We start from the raw sequence: 21,712 nt of genomic DNA on the forward strand, positions 1-21,712 counted from the left end.
TTTGCTCCTGGTTAAAAAAAAAAAAAAGTAAATGCCAAATTGCCAGACTATAAATATGCAATTCTAAATGAACTACAGTGAGTGATGTATGTCACGGCATTTTTATGGTCTCTCTTCAAGTTGATCTATACAGAGAAGGTAAATCAGGCAGCTGTGCCATCGGAGACAATAACTCCTCTTCAGTGAAGAGCATATAGTGCTATGGTAAGCTTAGAGCCTTTTATTTATTTTATTATTTTATTTTATTTTATTTTATTTTATTTTATTTTATTTTATTTTATTTTATTTTATTTTATTTTATTTTATATTATTTTATTTTATTTTATTTTTATTTTTTTTAATTATGTATATATATTTCATATTAAGTTGTGTCAATGTTCTCTAGCCTTTGAAAAAAGTCCTCTTTAAAGCAATGAAGTCATTCACATCCTATTTGTGCTCATGCCTTGTGTTAGAAGCCTTCATATCTAAATGTGTGTTTTCATGGCGAATTCATTGCTGATATTCATTTGAATCTTTTCAGGACTCCACCTACTCACTATTACTGTATTGGGTTAATGAAAATAGTCACCAACTTTGTTAGTAAAACTAAACTTGAATCACACTGAAAGCTACATTTGAAGACAAGCTGATTCTTGGGTTAACAATGTGACAAAATATTTTAGGGATGCACTAAAGCCTTTATGCTCCTCAGAGCATCTCTAATGATTCTCCAGAGTCCGTGGGCAGCCAACCTGGAGCAATCCGAGGCTACTGTGCTGCTCTTTTCACTCCTCATATAAACAGAGAGAAACAAGTACTGCAGTCTCAAGGGTCAAGCACTGTGCTTGGCAGAGCCATGGGGAGCTGCTGGCTCGGAAAAAAAATTGTGAACATCTCCTGAGTCCTGTATGAGTACCAAGTGAACTCTGAGGCATTCATCATAGGGGACAATCCTGGTTTGCAATAGGAGGGAATAGTTAAAATCTTGAAAAGGCCTAGCATGAGCACTGCTTGCGTTGATGCTGTTTTGGGAGAGTTCTTACAGAATGGCCACTCTGTCTTTGCATCTCATGCATATTTCTTCTCTTCTCCTCCCCACTGCTAACATCAATATAGAAGCAGAGTTTGATTGCCCTTGGTGAGTACTACACATTTTTTCATTTACATTATGCAGAAGCTTCTGTAGGGGGACAAAAGCTGTTTTAGAGGTGCAGAATCTCAGCTGGGATTCAATAATTCAGCTACAACTCAGTTGACATCAGTGTAATCCAAACAGGAATAAGTTTTGCCAGAAGATAATAAATGCTGAGAATTGTTATTTATTTATTTATTTTTGAGAAACAGGGCCACAGTTGTACTCTAAGGATGGGTGTAATAAGTAATAAAACTTGGTATTTTTTTCTTGTGTGTATTGTTTTGTGAAGCTGGTGTGAACCAGTGTGTGCAAATGCATGATTAGCTGCTTTACCTCACTCAAGCCTGAAATTAATTTTCTTAGAGCACTAAAAATATTCTTCACATTAGAAACTGCACATAAAGCCCAATTGTTGTTGTAGTGCCTTGGCTCTTGATAAATGTATACGGAGTCTTATGCCATGGACCTTCTTTTACAGGGGCAACATATCTGTCTTATGTCTGTGTTTTGCAGCAGGAGGGGGCTACATCCTTTATTCTTTGTCTGAATCCCTAATCTCTGAAGCACAGCATGATCCCAAACTGGCCTCAGAGCAGCTTCATTCCTACTTTGTGTCCTGTAAGTATTCCTGTATTTAATCATCATGCTTTGTTTGAGCTACTTGAGTGGGATCCAAATGAAACTCTCTTGGTAGTGAGAAGGGCATTCAAGGTCTGATGGTCAAAGAACTCACATCCATAAGGAGAGTGCACAGGTGACAGACATGGTATAGAGTTTGGATGACCTCACTGCCTACTTGAAGTTATGTGGATATGGAGTTTTAACTTCCAGTTCCCAAACCTAAACACTAACAGTGTGTTGGTTCATAGATGTGACATGCTGATTGTGTCTACATTCTTACCACGTACTTGCAGTGACATACTTTACTGTGTACCTTACGTGAATGTTATTATATTAAATATTGATTGGTCATATTTTAAATATTCTCTTATCTTTCAGATATATTAACAGGATTAAAAGTATACCTGCTAGGTATCAGACATTCCATTAATAATAAAACTGCTCTCTTGCATTCTTTAATGTACTATCATTTATTATAAGCTTGTTGATTACATTTTGAAGCTGAACACCTGTGAATGGACTGCACTCTCATGAAAGATGCTGGGTCAGTCACTGTGGCAAATGAAGTCCAAACTAGTATGTTCCTCAGCTGTCTGCCTATGTGTATTAAAAAGATTGCTGAATTCAGTCTGCCAGGCTAGATGATCTTTAACCTCTCTCCAGCTGGCAGTGCTGCTCCATCTAGCGTACAGAGCTAATAAGGTAAGCAGAAATCTATCCAGCCCTACCTGTTACGTACAATATTCTACAAGTACCCGTCTCTGCACAAATGTTGAAGACTGTAGCTGGCTGTGAAAACAATTCTTGATTGAATTAATGAGTTAAACTATTAAAAAATACATAATAATAATAATAATAAAAGCACTATGCTGTTTCACCTTGCAGTATGCATCTGCCAGTGAATAATGCTACTCCTTTTACTAGTTTGGAATCTCCTGTTGTGATTTTTAATCCTTACAACCTCTCCTTGCTGACAACTGAGGACTGAGTTTAAAAAGCAAGTGTCAAAAGAAAAAACATGGAGTAAAAGGATCAAATGTACAGCTAGTTCATCTTTCACCAACTCAGGAATAAAACCTTTGAAAGAAAAAAAAAATCAATAGTCTACATCAGTGTAACAGGCAAGTGTTGTGCTTCCCGTATATCTCTCTTCTGAGAGCTCTGCCCTCTGTTCTGTTTGATGTGTCAATGCTGACAGCCCAGAGCTGTAAGCTTTTGTACTACAGTATATTTACCCTTTTCTCCTCACAGACACCACTGATGAGCAGATACAGGCACAAGAAGTGTTTGCTTTGAATTTCAGGAACATCAACCACATCCGCCCTACATGCGGAAATTTTCACTGTGGTCAACATTATTCTAATGGAGAAGAGCTGGGAAAATGAGGTGAAATGTCAGGAGAAAAATGTAATTTGAATCATTAGCTGAGGTTTTACCACCCTGTGGTATCCAGTGGTATGTGTTATCATACACTTACTGACACTCCGGTGTCTAGTGCCAGCTACACTGTATCGGTACAGTCCTTTGTGTCAGTCTTCATCACCACACTACATGATACTAGATCTGATCTCAGGTGGATCCCTCAGAGACAAAAATCCTGGGAAGATGCTTTTAGTAAACCAAGAGAATCCTTCCAACCCTACATGTAGGCGAATTTTCTGTCATATCCTGTGATGCTTTGTGGGATTTCATGAGATGCAGATATGCACTTGAAGATAGTTTAAATTCAAGTGCATGTTTGAGAAACTTATTGTTTATAAAAATGAAAGGACTTATTTTTCTATGTGCTGCCACTTCGAATGACCCAGAATTATTTACATTGCATTATTGAAAATATCACTGTAATCTTAGCTGGGGATTGTGTCTCCATCCTTTTCTTCATCTTCCATAATCACTGTTTGCTTTTCTTCTGTAAGCAGCTTAGTCCCTTAAAAACAGAAGAACAAGAGAGAGAGAGAAAAAATGAATTGATTTTAAATAGAACTTCTTCAGAAAATATCAGGATAAGAAGACTTTTCTATCCTCTCTATTTTTTTGGTCCTAAAGTAGTTTTTCTAACACCATGGGAGTTACTCCTCATTTAGGTTTGGCACATCCATCTCCTCATGAACTAGAATTGGATCCCTGCGTTTTTAGCTAAAATTACCAAGCACTCTTAAATCCAGCATATTTCTGCTACCTGTGAAAAGAGACACTGAAGATTTGTCTGGTAACCTGTTTGTTAAAAGGGTTTGGGAACCTAAAAAAAGAAAGAGTTTGTCTGGTGAAATAAATACTGTAATTAATATGTGTATGCATTCTTGCTTTCCATATGTATATAGCAATATGACTTAGATTTCACAAATACACAAGAGACAAATGTTAGAATACCCATACACCATGTACCATTCCCACTGAAGCTATATGGTATCAATAAACTGCAGAAGCAGCAGGATTAAGACTGATGTTAAAACAGACTCTGGTGTGTTACTGAAGACTTGGAGCAAGTATATGAATTACTGAGGCTTGGGGTTTGAACAAGCTTTTAAGGCCTATCTGTCTCATAATAGGAGAAGAAAAATAAGACCCCATCCTTATCATGAAAGCACTGAAGAACAACGTGACATGAACTTGAAAGAAAGTTTGATTACACAGTTAGAGCCCACCATGGGGATTCCAGAAACCAGATTCTTCAGATGTATGCATACTATGTAACATATCTTCCATGTGTAAGTATTCTCTACTTTCAAAGTCTTTATTAATTAGATAGATAGGTTGTGGATCATATCTCCCACAAATCTCTCCCCTTTTCTCATTTTCCCTTTCTCTCTCAATTAAAACAGGAAGACCTTGAGGTTTTTATGTGATATCATAATGTCACTGTTACTTTAACTGCTCTCTTTATTAGAAATTAGATTAATAAAGCAAAGAGAGGACAAGGACAATGCATTAAAAATATTATTCATCCTTATTTTAACAGATTGTGTTGGTTTTGCCTGTTCCCAGCAAAAAACAAGTGACCTATAAGATATAGTTCATGGTCATCTTCCTTGGTGTAGAGGTCAATATAGTCTAAAAACAGGATGAGGGCAACCATTGAGTCGAAACCAATGAAATATCACCCTAATTCAGTCTTAGTGTTTGCTTTTAGTCTGCACTAACCAGCTGAGCTGTTCTGTCAAACCAACCTGTTTTGCTTCTTTCTGCATTGAAAGCACTCTGGACAGAGAAGGCTTTCAGCCTTCATGAGTCTGAAAATAGAGCAATACCACACAGGAAGATTTTCTTCAGCTTTGGAGTCTTTTTGAGATTTGATGAATTAATAAAAATATTAACCTATACTGATTTTCATTTAAATTACCTCCTGCTTCCTTTATATGAGGTTCTTGTGAAATAGATGGTTTCAGCAGGACCATGAGATAAACTGAAAGGTGTGCATGAATACTATTTTGAAACAAAAAGGACTTAATTTGTTCAAGTAGCAGTTGAGTAACCATGATTGTTAACAGCAAAGAATTATGTCATGTTATGGAGATGGATGTTAATGTTCCCTACCTTGACTTCTCTTCATTATGGACAATTTAGATGAATGCAGACTTTTGTTTTTCTGTTGTCTTTGTTGTTTCTTTCTTTGTTTTCTTCATGAAGTATTTGGAAGCACAACATTGAAGTTACTTTTTAAGAGCATTTTAGTTGTGCTTTCAAATACTTCATTTGATGAGAGCTAACCTGTGTTTAGGATAAACTCAGGAATAAGAGATCAGGAATGTAAACTAATCAAAGCTGCATTGTAATTGATCATGTCCACTCTCACTCCTAATTGAATTACCAAGTCACGCAGGAAAAGTGAGTTTAATTCTGATGTCATGATTACATGCCCCTTTAGAGCAGGCCCTAGACACATCTGGAAGGTAGCAGCCAAGCAGAAGTATCCAGCTCTCATGTGGACCTACAGCAGAAGCACACCAGATGCTTACCACGATCAATAGCAAGATGATGACGACTCATTTTCAATGAGTCATTTTAGTGACTGGTGAACTCCAAAGGTTTTCAGTAGTGTTCAAAACTCAAAGCCCAGAGGATGGTATAGCCTCTCTTTTCTCTAGTTGCAAGGTATTGAATTTCTACAATGTGGACCACCAGCCACTTCAAGAAAAACCATGTGTCTTTAACATCAGACTTCTAATGTGAAACAGTAGAAAAGTGGTACATACAAATGATATGATTTAGCTGGAATTATATTTATAACTCTGGGAAGTAATTTTTTTGTTTGTTTGTTTGATATGATCACTTGTGGAGAAACCCTGCTTTACACAACACCATGGAAATTACAAATTTAAGAGTAAGCAGAATGTGGGAATTTGGGAACATTTGTAAATCAGTCTTTCTCTGTTTACTGTTCAAGTAAATCATTTAGCCTCCCTGTTTCTGTTTTCCCAGCTGTGCATATTATGAAATGTAGCTCATCCCACAGATCTGTTTTAAGGATTGGTAGGTTGTTCTGTTAATATCTGCCAAGAGATCTGATTAAGAAAGCAGCATAGAATTACAGCGTAGTCATATTTTCCCAAAAGAACTTGCAACTACTTGCAATTTTTAGCTAGAGACTAGGACCTCAAAGGCTCACAGAGAGCTCATGAGAACTTCTATTAGGAAGCTCAGATGTAGGCAAAAGAAGTTGGGTTAGATCAACCATTTGCCAGGTACCACCTAGATCTAAACCTCTCCCCTGGGATGTAAATCAGAAAACTGCCAAGAGGGCACCAGTTCCACTTGACTGCGTATAGACAACTCCTGCAGCTGGGCTGGAAGATGACTGGAGTGCTCCAGTCACATCCCCTGTAAAGGAAAGGGGTTGTGCTGCTCCTATGTTAGGCAAGGGTTTTCACTGAGCAGGGGAGTTAATATCCTAAAGGAGCTACCTTAACTGGGTTTGTAGGGCATAAGAGAGAATGAGGGCTTGACACTGTGGCTTTACTAGTTATCTCTGATCTGATTAAGAAACCCTATGCAGCCACATTTACGCTCCCATATTTACACCTGTATTTACATTCTTGCTCAAACCTGCAATCCTGAAGAGCTCTTACAAATTGAATTGAATATGTTCATAAGTTGGGATAGCAATAAAGAGTGTCCCAGAGCTGAGTGCTGGCTTTGGATTAAGTTAAATCATTTACTGTTGTATGTGATGAAAAACAAAACAAAACAAAACAAACAAACAAAAACAACACCTTAGAACTGTGATTATGTTTTTTCTTCTAGTCTAATCCCTTTAGAAAGCCAAGGAATTGGCTGATTGAAGGGGAGCTGGCCACTTGCAGAGGTCTCTACTCCATGGCTCAGTTATACACATGTGGCACAATGTTTTTTGTGCTGCTGCAACAGGAGGTTGAAGCCTGAGTATATTAAAAAGAAAGGGAGGTTTTTGTGATGTCCATGCTTAGACGTTTAAGTCGGCTCAGGAACTGATTTCCTTAGTCACCTGCAGACAACAGGGAGATATGGGTTCACCCAGGTAACAACATAGAGATCCTAATTTAGCAGCCACCTTTCTATAACTCCATTTTCCATTTGTATTGGATGTTTGCAAAGTGTGAAACTGATTCTACTTCTCATTCAGATCACCTGCATCCAGTAGATGCATTATTTTTTGTCACTTTCTGTAGCTTGTTTGACTTTATTTGTGATCTAGTCTCTGGCCACTCAAGGTGGAAGAGGACTGTCCTAGAGCACTTGTAACCAGCTGGTCAAAACAACGAGTGATAACACAGCTGCCCTTTTAATCTACATTATCAACAAAGCTATGTGTGTGGACAGCTGCTTCAAAAGATAATCTAGTCATTATTCTCTGTTACTACAAACAATTACATGGACTTTTTTTTTTCGTATTGCTTTTGATACACCAGGAACAGGGACATTTGGGAGGGATGAGAAGGGGAAATCAGAAATCAGAACAATCCTTAAACACAGGTCACAAGAGGTACATGTGGCACTGATTGTGCTGCTTCCTCCTCCAATGCCAGTACCAGGGACACAGGGACAGAAGGGCCTTTCTATATTTATTTAGCTCACATAGCCCTGCTGGGGCTTCTCAGGTCTCTGAGTCTATAATTCAGATGCTATTTTGCATCAGCTGTTCCACAAGAGTTCAGTTTGTTTATTCTCTGTCTGCTACCTGATGGGATAACCCTGAAAGTAAACAAGTAGTAAATACCAGACCAGCTTTCAGCCACAATGAGTCACTTTTTCATAGCAAGACACTGAGTTGCTGCCGGCAGCTTTCAACCAGCAGAGCTCTGTATGTTGGTACGTATCGTGAAAATATGCATCTATAGAGAGGGAACCACAGTCAGGCATTCACACATAGGCTGCTTTGCCCCCAGTAGAAGCAGAAGTCTGCCAGAGGCAGTCAATCATTAGCAAATGGACACAGGGAACAGTATCTGAAAAAGTTTTCTTCAGGTAGAGGCAGCATCTAGCAGGCTGCTTTGTATCCATGCTGAGTGCTGGAAGGTGTCTTCACCAGTAGGCAAGAGTCATGGGAGGTATAATTGGAAACAATTGAAAAATGTATTAGTTTCTATCATTCTACAGCAAATGCACACACTTGGAAATTTGTAGCATATTTGAAAGTCACTGCATTTTTTTTTTTGTATTCTTTCATTTTGAGTTTTGTGATTACTAAATCATCTGGGGATGTATTTTTGTTACCATATAACTTGTATTAACTTCCTGTTGCTATAAAAGTTATTAACATTAAAGAAGTGTTCATGGGAGGAAAGATGAGAAGATCCTTAAAATGAGTATTTCACCCTTAAGTGCCTACTTGAGCTAATTAAGGCTAGGCTAGAAACATGATGTAATAACTGCTAATCTAACCAGAGTGTTGTTGAGATGTGTCAAAGAAATAATTCTCCCTTGCTGCCTCCTCTTAGCTAGAAATTACTTTTAAACCAAAACAAGAGTCAATCATCTCAGCTTCACTGCCACACAGTTCATCTTTGATTTCTATCAAGCACTTTTTTTACTTTCAGATCCTCCTTCTCTGTATATACTCTGAAGTCCAAAGGACACACAGCATACTCAAAGGTGCTACAAATGGCTGAAGGCAACTTTCTTGGGAGTGTTTTTGAATTGACCAAAATAATACCAATTTTCTTCCAAGGGCCACAGGGGTATTTGTTACAAATTATTTGATAAACTTTGCCTCTGCTTCTGTTTCTGAATTGGTCCCTGAAAGACTGTGATATTTTCCTACCTAATTTATTTGTCATGTGAAATTCTGGGTGATTTGATTGATAATTTCCTGCAGCGATTATATGAGCAGGTAATTATCGGTGTTCTATATTAAATATTTCAAAGTGGAGCATTTGCAGTTGGCCTCAGAAGTTGTATGATAGAACTAATTCCACCCAACAAAAGATCAGACCAGGTTTCCAGTGACTCACTTGTGGTCTAAACGCCAGAGGCCATTTAGATGCAAGAGTTCAATGAGTGCATAAAAAAAATGTACTTTGCTTGAGCAGATCAGTTTGCAAGGAACTAGTATTTGCAGTGCTTGCTGCCATAATCCTGAAAGCTTAGTCATACTCCTCTCTGCTCTAGGAAGCTCCATGCTGATTAATGTAAGGTGCTTAAAATGAAAAAAATTCTTGCACCTTGCACATTTGAGTCAGTCATGAAGGGTCAGATTCATAAGAACAGTAAATGTCTAAAAATATAAGCACCTATTGTGATTGCTGAAGCCATTTACACACCTTATAATTCTCAGGTGTGCAGAAAATCCCATGAGTACCTAGAACTCAGGTGCTTGATCTACTGAGCTGTTGCTTAGTCGCTCCGGACAAAAGCATCTGTCACAGGACCTCTTCATCTGATGTGTCCTACAGTTTGGTCCTGCCAAACCACAGAAGAATTGGTTCATACTAGAGTTTCCTAAGGGAACAGGATTTTCCACTTTCAGCACTAGTTTTGGATCTGGTGTTTGTTGGCTGATTTGTTGTTTTTCCTTCATTTGTTCATTCACTCATTCATTTTTTGCTCCAGCCTGTGATCAGGAAACAGCTGGTGTATAGCATAGATACTTGTGCTATTTCCTGCTTCCATGGTTTGCAGCAGTAATTAACACTTCCACAGTGCTTTACATCTTGAAAAGGCTTCAGACACATTGATGAATTGAGGCTCTTCTGTGATACAGGAATGTGGGAAACTCAGCAAACAAAAGGTCTTAGGGCCAAAACATGGGTGGCTGAATCCATATGCTCATTGAACAAATTAGCTGCTGCACTGTGTATTGTGCCAGAAGCACAGAACTGTCTTTAGGGTGCCGTTAACTGCAAGTTCACAGCTCGGTTTCCTCAGTGCCTGCTAGGGACTCAAGTTAACAGGAGGTTCATCAGGACAGCTTTGTTCCAGGATGTTTGAGGCTGTGTGAGCTACACTGGTGCTGATGCTTTAAAATTTACATTGTGCTCAAGTTTGAAAAGTAGGGCAGTGGCTGGATTTTCACAAAAAAACAAAATCATCTCTGCATGAGATAATAACGTGACATAATGTCTCCTCTTACTCCCCTACCCTTCTGTCCCAAAAGCATGAGCAGTGGATACAGAAAGGACTTTCCATGAACCACCACTGCTGCATAGTTTGATCAAATAGATCCAGTTCAGCAGGAATTGCTGAGTACACTGGGCAAAACAAAATCCTTTCAACCTTGGAGCACCTTTAATTAAATTTCTTACCTATTATCAAGGGTGGGATGTGTATTGCAGGCGTATCTTTTCTCCTTGGCTTTTTCTGCTGCAGTTCAGTGATCTGAGAGCCTGGACTCACTCTATCTCTCTGTGGCTTCTCTGTGATACCATACCTTTTCAGCAGATTATCAGAGAAGTCTGAAAGTATGCCTGCAGGAAAGAATAAAAGAAAATGCCACGTTGGCCTTGCAGACACTGAAGAAATTTGCACCTGATAACTTTCACAATTGCTAGTTTTAAGTAAGGATGCATATGTTCTGCTCCGTATGGTGTGCCTTCCCTTCTGGATTTGCAACAGAATACATTTCTTCTAAGTCAATTATATCCCATAGGCTACAGACAGCGACACTCTCAGGCATATGGTTTATGGCTGTACCTAATGGGCTAAACTGTAGCCACCAGAAATCATGGTAAAGATGAGTGCAATGCTCTATTTCTGAAGTTTAGGCTTATTATCAAAGTAGTTTAATCATATGGATGCTCAAGTATCTGCATGGGAGCATTGTGGCTACTCCAAAGTGGCCTATTTTAACTAGAGAAACTCTTTACTCTTCATAAAATTGTTACCTGGGGTACAGAATGCAGCTTTCCAGGCTCTGAGCAATTTCCCAAGAGAGAGAATTACTGAGAGGCAGATACGTGTGAAAGCTGAAGAGTCAGGGGTGATGAGTTCAATATTTGGATTATAAACACTGGAAAATCCCAGTGAATTCCAATACATGTTTTTCACTTAGTAAGTGTGACTTGTTGCAGGCACACAGGGGACCATGCACTTGGTTACTGGCTAACTCCTCTGCATATATGTAGCATGGGAAGAAGAAGTCAATGCAGTTGATACAAGAGCACAGCTCTCTCCCCAGAGAACACACAAGGAGATCATGTTAGCAGAGGGAAGTGACAAACATTTATTCCTCCTGTTGATCTTGGAAAATTACCAGGTTTCAGTGGCAGTCTCCTGCTCATTCTTCCCTTCCCCTGGTTGGTGGTGTTTAGTTCTTAAACTGCAGAGGTATGTTGGTGCAGAGCAGCAAAGAGCATCCTACAAGGAGTTCCTTTGTTGCTGTGGTGGTTTCTGCTGTGGTATTTCTTACCTAAACACATGTCCTTTGCCAGGGTCCCCATATGCACAGGAGCTATGCAATTCCAGGAGGAGCAACCCTCAGCTGGCCTGTGTGTGCCTCTTCTGTCTGCTCCCAGCCTCACTCCTGCTCAGCCTTCCCCTGGGCACAAGGAGGTACAGGGCCTGAACTGGATCCTTTTTAGTTTTGGACCAGATTGAATCTGAGTGTCTAGCATCACTAAGCTGATGCAGATAAGCACATGCCATTTATCAACTAAAGGCAGTAAGACTGTGAGCCCCAAGGGAGCATGTTTTTCAGGCATACACACCCACACACCTTGCTGTTCCTATATGCTGTGAGAAAGCCCTTTGTATAACAGGGAATGCCTTTGAAAAAATCAGCCTCTCTCCATTCACCTGTATTCTGGGGTGTACATGGCATGCAGCTGTGTTCCTGCCTACTTCCAAGGGGATGTAAGAGGTCTCCCAGCCAATTCTGTAGGATGAACTGGGATTTGGAAGTCAAAATATGTATTGCTTACCTGTTAGTGGTGGGGGTGTGTGTAAAGCTGGTGTATCTTTTCTCCTTGGCTTTTTTTGCTCCTGTTCAGTATTTTGGGAAGGCTGAATAGTTTTACCTTTTCTTGGTTTCTTTTTGAGGTCACAACTCTTAATCAGCTGCTCTGAAAGGTCTTCTGCATTAAAAAAAAAAAAAAAAAAAAAAGAAGAAGAAGAGAAATTGAAGCTGAAGTGAAATAATAAACCAGAAGGTGAAAAGAAAAGCTTTAATAACACTGCTTTCATCCAAGTAGTCTAAAACGCCTGTGGAGTTTTTTCTAAAACTGTGGATACTGTGGAGTATCTTCTAAATAGAAAGTCAATACAAGAGGCCTCTATGCCACACTATGTGGGAGTCAAGTGACTTAGGTGGTCCTTCTGCTTTGTAGGTGGTAGAGGGAGAAAGCTGTGGACAGTGGTGTGTTACGTGGCAGAGGGAATGCTCTATCATCATGCAGTCCATCACTGCTCAGCTCTAACTGTGCAGGCTGTCTTACAGAGTTACAAGGGCACTTCTGTGAGGTAAAGATTTATGTGTGGGGGCTCAGCCTGAGGTATTGGCAAACCAAGCCAGCATATTGTTCCCTTCAAGAGCTGGCTTTTATTCCAGAGCCACTGAGCCATCGGTGCTCACTTTTGATTTACATAACATTACACTGGAATTTTGGTTTTCTCTTCAAACAAGCCTTGACTCAGATGGTTGGCATGTTTTTTTCTGCAAGGATCTGCATTTCTGGGTGCTTATGCAAGCTGAAATTGTTGAGTCTAGCCTGTCATTAGCATTATCACACAAACCAAAGCTTTGATTTCTCAAATGTTGCTTGGTTGGCTTCAGCAGGTCCCCCCAGCCCCCATGGACAACCCTCTGGTTAGATCCCTGGAAGATGCAGATCATATTTGCAGCCCTCCTAGGCTTTCTGCATAGTGTTAACCATGCATGTTAACTAATTTAACCTCCCACTGCCTCAATTTCCCATCCCTTGATGGGAACATCTGTAGAGTGGAACTAGTTCTGTACTTATTTAACTACATAATTTTATGGAACGATTACATTTAGCATGCCAACAGTTATAGAAGTGGTGCCTTTGGCTAGAAATGCTGCGGCAGAGGCAGGATGAAGATACCTTCTTTACAGGCTAGACAAAGAAAGTTCATAAAATTCTACTTGCCTGAGATGAGACACTTTTTTGACAAGAAATAGAAATTGCATGTGTTTCATTACTGTCATCAGAGGGGTAACAACAAGCAAATAGATTTTGTTTTCTGGGCTGCTGAATCTTTACGACAATTCTGCAAGGCTGGGGTGAAGTAATAGCATTTGAAGCACAGAGAAAGACCATGAATATGCAAAAAGCACATCTACCATGTATGAAGTCTGGTATTTAGGTGTCTGGTGGAGGCAAGATGCCTCTGGTACTCTTAGTGCAAAAGTTATATATGAAATAGGTTCAAGAGAGGAAACAGATTGAAAATGAAGGGAGAAAAGAATTTAGAAAGCTGCCTCAGTAGGGGCAAAGGGGGGTGTTTGAAATGTTACTGAAATTGCATATGAAATTGCATATGGAATAAATATTTAGGGAGGGAACAGTTATATCCTGACTTTCAGTTTATTGTAGTATACATGAAGAAACTGTTCTACTTTTTCTAGCGAAAAAGAACAATGACACTTTTTTCTTTTTCCTTGTTAATTAACTTTGCTCTAGAGCTTAAGCTAATATTTATATGAAGGAAAAACACTCTTTGCTTTTCCATCTGGCATCAGAAGTGTCGGCAGAAGGTGTAATCTATCGGATTTCATGAGGACTCAGTTGTATTGCTGGAGGGGAAAAACAGCCACTGGACAAGACCTAATCGTTTGAAGACAACACCTCTCCAATTTCTGCAATGACATCATCTAATAACACTTACCTAAATGGTTACAGTGTGAATCTCGCTTGTCCAGTCTGTCTTCTGGGATATCAAGTGGCTGAACACATTCTGTCGACATCATTGAAATGGGTTTTTCTTCCCCTTTGAAACTACAGCACCAAAAAATATAATAAAAAAAGAAGGTGGCAGCATGACATAAAGCAGATGTGTCAGTATTAGGCATGCACTTGCTAGCCAGATCAAGGCAAGTTCTTGTCTTCCAGCTGCTCTCTGTCATAGAGTCTGCTGACCTGATTTAGCTCAAGCATGCTAAGAGATGCATTTATTCACAGCCTTGATTACACATGTAATATCCCATTTTTCCACCCACTTTGCTGTAAGCAACCCACACAATCACAGGAAATATATCAGCTCTGTGGAAGAATACTGCCTTTGATTGTCCATAAAGTGCTATCACGTACACAAAGTAAATGCTAGGAAATAGCATGTTTTGTTCTGTTTTCTGTCTACATTTTTCCTCAGCTGTAAACTAAGGATCATGTTTGGTGTTTATTATTCAATCCAACTAGGAATGCTGATGAGTTATTCTTACAATTCCAGTTCCTCTAAAATGGCCTAGATACCCGCAAAGACCCAGGTGTGACAGCTGAGTCTGGAAGATGGTCAGTGCCTGCAAACCCCAGAGTTAGTGTGAGTTAGGTGTCCTCATGGCCTTGGTACGAACAGTGGGGACCCATTTCATAAAGCTGCTTAAGCATCTGTGTTTGTAGGTCTCACTGAATCACTACTTTGGGCTTTAAGGTGCTCTCTCTACCTGAGCATCCCCAGGATCCCCTAAGCTGAGATTTGATACTGGACTTGCTCACTCTGGACCCACTCCAGATGTCATCACAGGGCAAAGTTGGTTAGACCATTTTTTACTGTCAATAATTTCTGTTGTTGCTGAGCAGAAACCCATCAGAATAACAGAGCAATGTTATATATATATATTAAAAAAAAAAAAGTCAATCTGAAGGTGTTTTTTTACGTGATCTGGGCATCACTGGCTTAAGCCAGCTACAGCTGTGGTAGTTTCCTAATCACAACCTCTGTTCTTTATTTTTGGGGAATAAGAGCAGACTGTGACTTTCTTGTAGGGAGCAGGAAGGCAATGAAGAGAAAAAGCTGGAGGCAACATTAATAGTAGAAGGAAATGGAAAATTAAAGAGGAAAGAAAGGGAGGTACTGAAAGAAGGGTAAATAACAGAGAAAGGTGAAAGAAATGGCAGTTAGAGGAAAAACAAGGAAAAGGAGGGTAAGATGAGAGAACAGGAGAGTACTGTGCAAGTTCATTTTGGTCTTGCTAGAGGTCAAGAAACTACATATAAATGTAATGTATCTGTAAATTGCAGTGTTTTTTTGTCAGCAATAAACAGAACAGTAGGGCCATTAACCTCATTCCTCTGACTAAACTTACATCTATATAAAGAACAATTAAACCTCAAGCAAAATCCAGTCGCATAAATATTTGCCAAACAAAATATGAAAGGTCGGAATCATAATCATCCAATGAGGTAATTCTTCAGGGGATGGAAAAACATGTCCTAAACTCTACTGACTTCAGAATATGTGGTGCGACACTTACAGTAATAAATGTCAGGAGCATTGACTCATAATGTGCTTAAGGCATTAACTCCCATATCCTTCAGAATTAAAAATTCACAGAAATTTGTAAAATTCCGTAAATTCATAAATATCTTACTGAATCAGGACTGGATAAGGGGTTCAACCTCTGCAGTATTGGCCTCGTCTAGCCTCACATCTGTACTAAATGGTTATACTGCCTAAAAACATCATTGACCATTACACAAAATAAATAAATAAATAAATAATCTTCTACTTAGGAAGTTCCTTCATAAAGAAATCTTTGAATGCACCTTAACATGGTATGCTTGCTCTATTTATTGACTTTATAAAGCAGTAACTATGGCTTAAAATAAAGCAGCCAATGTTTCATTTAAAACATAAACTTATTATATAGCCATATGAAGAGTCACACTACATTTTTTGATTAGAGGGGGAAACTGTTCATTTATTCTGTGCCATTGGATTTTATAGGATTTGATTAAAGTATGCTGGCTGTTAGCTAAATACTATGTGGGGATAACATTCTTTTCTGAAAATTACCCCATTTAGAAAGATTTCAGTAAAATCAGGGATACCATTTCAGATTATGGATCTTTTTTTTAAATAAGTCCTGAGTGAAAAAAAAAAAAGTGGAAATAAGTAGTAAAATTTAATTGTAAAATTGGTAGTAACTTATACCATTAAAATCTGCTTAGCACTAGTCTGATTTCACTAAGCTCTTTCATGGAGTTATTTCACCTCATGAAAATCAAACTCATAAAGAGACTTCATCTAGGATTGGTATATGCAAATTATAAGAGATTACCTTATTATTTTCTCTTAATTCAATAGATTGAACAATAATTTTCCAATCTACATCTCTTAGATCTGTCTTTATATTTTCACAGGCACAGACATCAAGCCCTCAGCATGCTTTAAAATATAGCTTTAAAGCCTAACTTCTGACCCCATTTATTTTGAAAATTTTGCCCAGCAGAAAGCTTCCAATCTTTGTGACAAAAGAATACAAAGAAAAGGATTACCAGAATGCATAGTGGTGTCTTGGGTCTCTGTATGTTGCATATGATGTGCGAAACTGTGAGTGATATTATTTCCTGTTGCTGTGCATTACACACAGGTCTCTCATTCAAAGGAGGTGATGTATGTGAGGATTGTAATGGTGCTTTCCCAAACCACTAAAATCAATTCCTGACACTAAAGAAACAGATTCCCCAGTAATGTTTCGTGTGGAAAGGAAGACTGCCATAGTGACTGTATGAAGTCATTAATATGCCTTTACAAATGGAAGCACATTCTCAGATTTTAGTGTGTTAAGTGCAACTTCTTTCCTACCCACCTTCATGCTAACACATTTTGTGCTCTCCTGCAGTCAGTCACCTTCTAAGGCAATGCCTGCTATTTAAGTGGTGGACTATGATTTTTTTTCTTGCACTCTATTGTATCTCTTAGCATAATGAGCCACATTCATCCTTCTTGCAGCTTTAATGCTTACAGTGAAGCTCTAAATCACACTCAGCAGGAGACACTTTCTGAAATGGATATAGATTTTTCCATATGAATTAGAATTCAATAGTCATTTAGATTTTTTACAATACATCCAGGCTGTACCAACCTCCCACAGAGATGTGTGTTCAAAGGAGTCACCTGGAGTCTCTTGCTTTTGAGAAACAACAGAGCAGAGATGCCTTAAATATTTCTGTAAAGGCTGAGAAGTTCTGGTTTTGCCTACATAGTTTTTTGTTTATTTGTTTCCTTGTAAAAGCATTCAACATCAAACAGGACAGGCTCTACATGTAGAGACAGAAGAACAAGAAATGATAAGGTGCAACTGATAGCTACTTCAGCCTCACATGGACTAGTTCTCATGTTGAGTCACTGTAATACAATAGCAGGACTCCTTTTAATATACACTCTTGTAAGAGATGGAAATTCAAATGAAACAATACCTGAACTTCTCACTTTCTAAATGACATCTTTGGTATTATGTAGCTTAAAGCAAATCCTCTGATTTTTTTTTTTTTTAATTATTATTATTTTATTATTTTTATTATTATTGTTTTATCAGAAGTCTTTGGTAATTGGAGTGCTCTGATATGGATATCCAGAGAAAGGAGATGTACAGCTCATACCACTCACTAACATAGTTTCGAAACACATACACACACAAATGCATGAAAATAATAGAATTCTTTTCTTTGCCTAAATTGTGGGGCTTCGTTAAAAAGTCTGCCAATACAACCAATTCTAGGGTCCCATTAGATATAAATATTTTACCTAGAGATGGACAAAAAGAGCAGTTTTCTTTTACTGTTTTACTGTGTGGTTAGTTTAATGCAGATACTTGTCTCAAGTGGTCAGAGTAGAGCTTAAGGAAGACTCAGAAAAGCCACTCTCAGAGACTTCTTCCAAAATGTTATAAATTTTTGAGGTCATCTGATCATGTGACATTCAAACCATCTTGAAATGAAAGCTCGTGAGAAAAATCTCCCTTGTGAGGCAGAAAATTAAAGCTTTGAGGATAATACTAAAGAACTGGACTTTTCTCATTTGATTCTGATCTAGACTTTGGATAGAGGAAAATTGAATCTTCATTTTTTGCCTGCTCCTAAGATTTTCAGGTTTTTAAGTGTTATGAAGCTACATGGAAATTAGGTGCCCATATTTATTTGGAACCAGACTAAAGGGACATTGCAGTTCTCAAATGAGTCATGACTAGGTGATCGTTCTTGCCCATAAGATGGAGAAAAGATTTTATCTTCTTCAATTTTTATCAAAATTTACAGGGGTAATTGGGCACAGACGTCAGTAGTATTCACCATTAAGGACATGGCTTGTTACACATACATGTCATTTCCTTGCATTATTTTCCCTAGAATTTGTGAACTGCCCTTTTGTAAAGTCTCCACAAACTGCTTTTGAGGGCTTCAGTAGGCCATCTATTGCTGTCCATAAGCATAAATTTATTTTTATTTTTTTGGTCAGAGGAATGTTTTATTTCCACAATTTACAAAAATCCCTCCAAAAAGCATGCAGTAGTTTGCAGGACATTCATCATCATTAACAACATCCTTGGCATGTTTACATGGACACTACCTAAATAAAAGTACTCTTAAGAATATCCTTTTTCTAGGTGGCAGTAGGCAATCTGAACCGAAAGGGTTTTTGTTTTGATAGGTTGATAAAAATGCTGCCACAGAAGCCTCATGACACCAGCTGCCTATCTGCTCCTGGACCCCAAACACTTAAGTATGTGCATCTGCTGTGAATAAAGATCATAGCTCTGTACAAAGATCACAGTACACAGATCACAGTACACAGATCTTGGGGCAGCTGGACCACTCGGTGCAAGGCTACATGTTCCTTGTCAGAAGGGTGGTGGAAGTTGTGTCTCACTCTTTGTTTTTCTTCTAATGGCATTTGTTGCAAGGGGAATGAAAAACAAAATAGAGGTTGTTGGCAGCCTGGAGTGGATTATCCCCTCACTATAACCTTGTTTGAGTCCGTGCTTGTGTCCTACTCCTGGGGAAGAAGCCAAAGTGATACTGGATGAAGGAGAGTTCAAGAGTAGAAATGGAGACAACTGGGGCCTTGGAGTGGGACAACATGCACACATGCTTTTCTGCATTCCCATATGCACAGGCCTGGCCTTGCTGCCACTGAGGCACTCTACATCTGGAAATGGAAGCACATGGGACTACCTTACAGTGTGCTGCCACATGAAGATATGAGCCAGGGGCTACTGCACTGAAGGCAGTGCTACACTACACTTCACTAAGAGCTGCTGAAGGATCAGGGTTTGCCTTCTGAAACTGGTATGTTTCCTTCCACAGTGCACACCCTTATGCTCTCCTGACAGGCTTTGATTTATTTATTTATTTATTTATTTATTTAATTCCTCAGTCTGTTTTCAATGTGCACAGGAGCAAGGAAGGATAGGCAGGCTCCCAGCATCCTCACCAGCTCTTCTCTTCCTTCAGTAAATATGCAAGTAAGACTTGTCCTTGTTTCTGTTGCACGTCCTCTGCAGGCTTCTACAGTGTCAGTAGGCACCTTATTTTCACAAAGTCATTCACAAATGTGTAAGAGGGAGTAAGATACCATCATCTCGGTGTAGTCACCTTGCACCCACCTGCTAGCCACAGAGCTCATCTGAAACATTTCTGGGGCCACAGGGAATGTACTGAACCTGCAAATGTTTGGTTCCTTCAGCCTGCACCCAGCAGGCAGCCTTGGCTCCTCAATGGGCATCTTCACCCATTCCCTGCTCCTATCCTACCCTTCTACAAGTACTTCCCAGGCAAATCTTGTGAACAAAGCAAAGCAATCAATCTATTGCAGTTGGAGTATAAATTTGATGCCTTAAAAGTAGAAAGTCTCAATTTTCTTGCCTTCCAGTCCAAATTTTCCATTACAAGTTTTGCTGTATTTTTAACATTACTCTCTTGGAGTGACATATTCCTGGGTACACAGAACAGCCTCACATTACTGTGCAGAGTTCAATTATATGAACAAAAGGCATTTTTTTTCCTACCACCTACCATTCTTTTCAGATTAATCTGATTTTTTTTTATTTTTATTTTTTTTTCCCTAAAGCATACTTCAAACTTCTAAGGAAATATTTAGGTGTTGATGCTGATGTCTCCCTCTGTCAAAACTTTTGCTACTAATAATTGCAAAAGATCCCACAGAACTGTCTGGGAGCAGGTTTTTGTCACAGACAGTGCATTTCTAGTGTTAGTTCGAAAGCCAGTCTGAACTGGGGATAGGGTACCAGTACTTCTCGTAAACTTGTACAAAAATAATCTCAAATTTTAAACTTTGATCAATGGAAAAATGCACAAAGGTTCTGACAACAACATTTTTGTCTTTGAGAAAATAAAAAATGCAAAATCTTAATTGTTTCCTCGAGGTGTAAACTAACCCTTGCATGTGCCAACCCTTTGTAGAGGCATAAAGTGTCCCAATACCAGCTCTCATTCTGCCCCTGACAAAGTGTCCCACCCCAGCAGTAAAAGTTAGTTGCAGCAATTGTAATGCCCTCTACTCCCCAGGACCCCATCCCGTTCCTTTCAGCCCCGGTGCAGCCTCACCCCAACTTTCCCTGCATGGGAGCATCCCCAGCCCACTCCCCGTAGGGAGGGGATGTGTGATACAAGATTGACCTTACTGGTGGTGTCTTCTAGAGGAAAGGGAAGAGCAAAAGAAAGGAGTGAAGCAAGAGGCTACCCAGGTAGGAGGGTGGCTGCAGTACTTACGGAGCAGTGCCGGGGAGGGTGCGATTCAGCGTTGGGGCTCCCTGGAGCGCCAACTTTCCGTGCTGAGGTGCCACTGGGCGCTGCCGCCCGCCTTATCTAGGGAGCAGCAGGAGCAGTTGCTATGGCAATGCTGGGATCAGGCGTCCTTCGGGAGGCTGGGAATCAGCATCACCAGCGGGTCCCGGTAGTGTGGGAGAGGGGTCAGGATGGAGGACACCGGCAGTGCCTCAAGGAGAAGGCAACTCTCCAGCCAGGAGACGAGGCTGCTGAGCTCAGGGGGCAAGAAGGGATGCAAAGGTTTTAGTGTGTAGTGAAGGGAGCCAAAAGGCAAGCTGCAGCCACCGTGTCAAGTGGCGCAAAGGAAATGGCAAGGGGAGGGAGTAAGTCTGATGCTGTCTGGGACCCAGGGGAGAGCCGAGGATAAAAGTGGAGCAAGGAGGCAGGGCACGTGTCTAGGAACAGCACCAGGAGCACTGAAAGTGATGGACATGCTGAGGTTTGGCGATGACTGCGGTGTTTGTGTGTGTAGCTGGCCACAGCTAGTTACACAAGCATGGTATTTATGGGGCCAGGCAGGGAGTCTTCTGTGGCTGCCTGTTGTTTGCCAGCAGAGACCAGTCTCTCCTATTTTAGACCACTGCTTTGGATGGAGCTGTTATTTCAGCCGAGGGAAAACTATGCAAACATGCCTGATGTTGGAAAAGCTCTGTGAGAAGCACTCTACTCAGTGGTGGGATTGTGAACTGCCCCCTCTTGGTATTCGCTTGCAACCAAAATGCCTTTTTCTATCCTCTTTCATTAAAACATCCTTAAAACACTGACTGCTCACAGTTTTTTTTTTCCTTGCAGTTATCTTCACATTTTTCCCCCCCAGTCA

The 21,712-nt window shown here is 39.7% G+C and overlaps 1 protein-coding gene across 1 annotated transcript; it reads right to left on the reverse strand.

Annotated features, from left to right (window-relative positions):
• Nucleotides 1-2,189: 2,189 nt before the first annotated feature.
• On the reverse strand, nucleotides 2,190-21,265 carry PPP1R17 (protein phosphatase 1 regulatory subunit 17). Its single transcript, XM_005014030.6, has 5 exons — nucleotides 20,836-21,265; nucleotides 13,994-14,103; nucleotides 12,070-12,222; nucleotides 10,456-10,617; nucleotides 2,190-3,665 (listed from the first exon to the last, which is right to left on the reverse strand). The coding sequence occupies exons 2-5, from the start codon at nucleotides 14,073-14,075 to the stop codon at nucleotides 3,586-3,588; spliced, it is 477 nt and encodes a 158-aa protein (XP_005014087.2). The 5' UTR covers nucleotides 14,076-14,103; nucleotides 20,836-21,265; the 3' UTR covers nucleotides 2,190-3,585.
• Nucleotides 21,266-21,712: the final 447 nt, after the last annotated feature.

Source organism: Anas platyrhynchos, chromosome 2 (genome assembly GCF_047663525.1).
Source record: "Anas platyrhynchos isolate ZD024472 breed Pekin duck chromosome 2, IASCAAS_PekinDuck_T2T, whole genome shotgun sequence".
Taxonomy (NCBI): domain Eukaryota; kingdom Metazoa; phylum Chordata; class Aves; order Anseriformes; family Anatidae; genus Anas; species Anas platyrhynchos.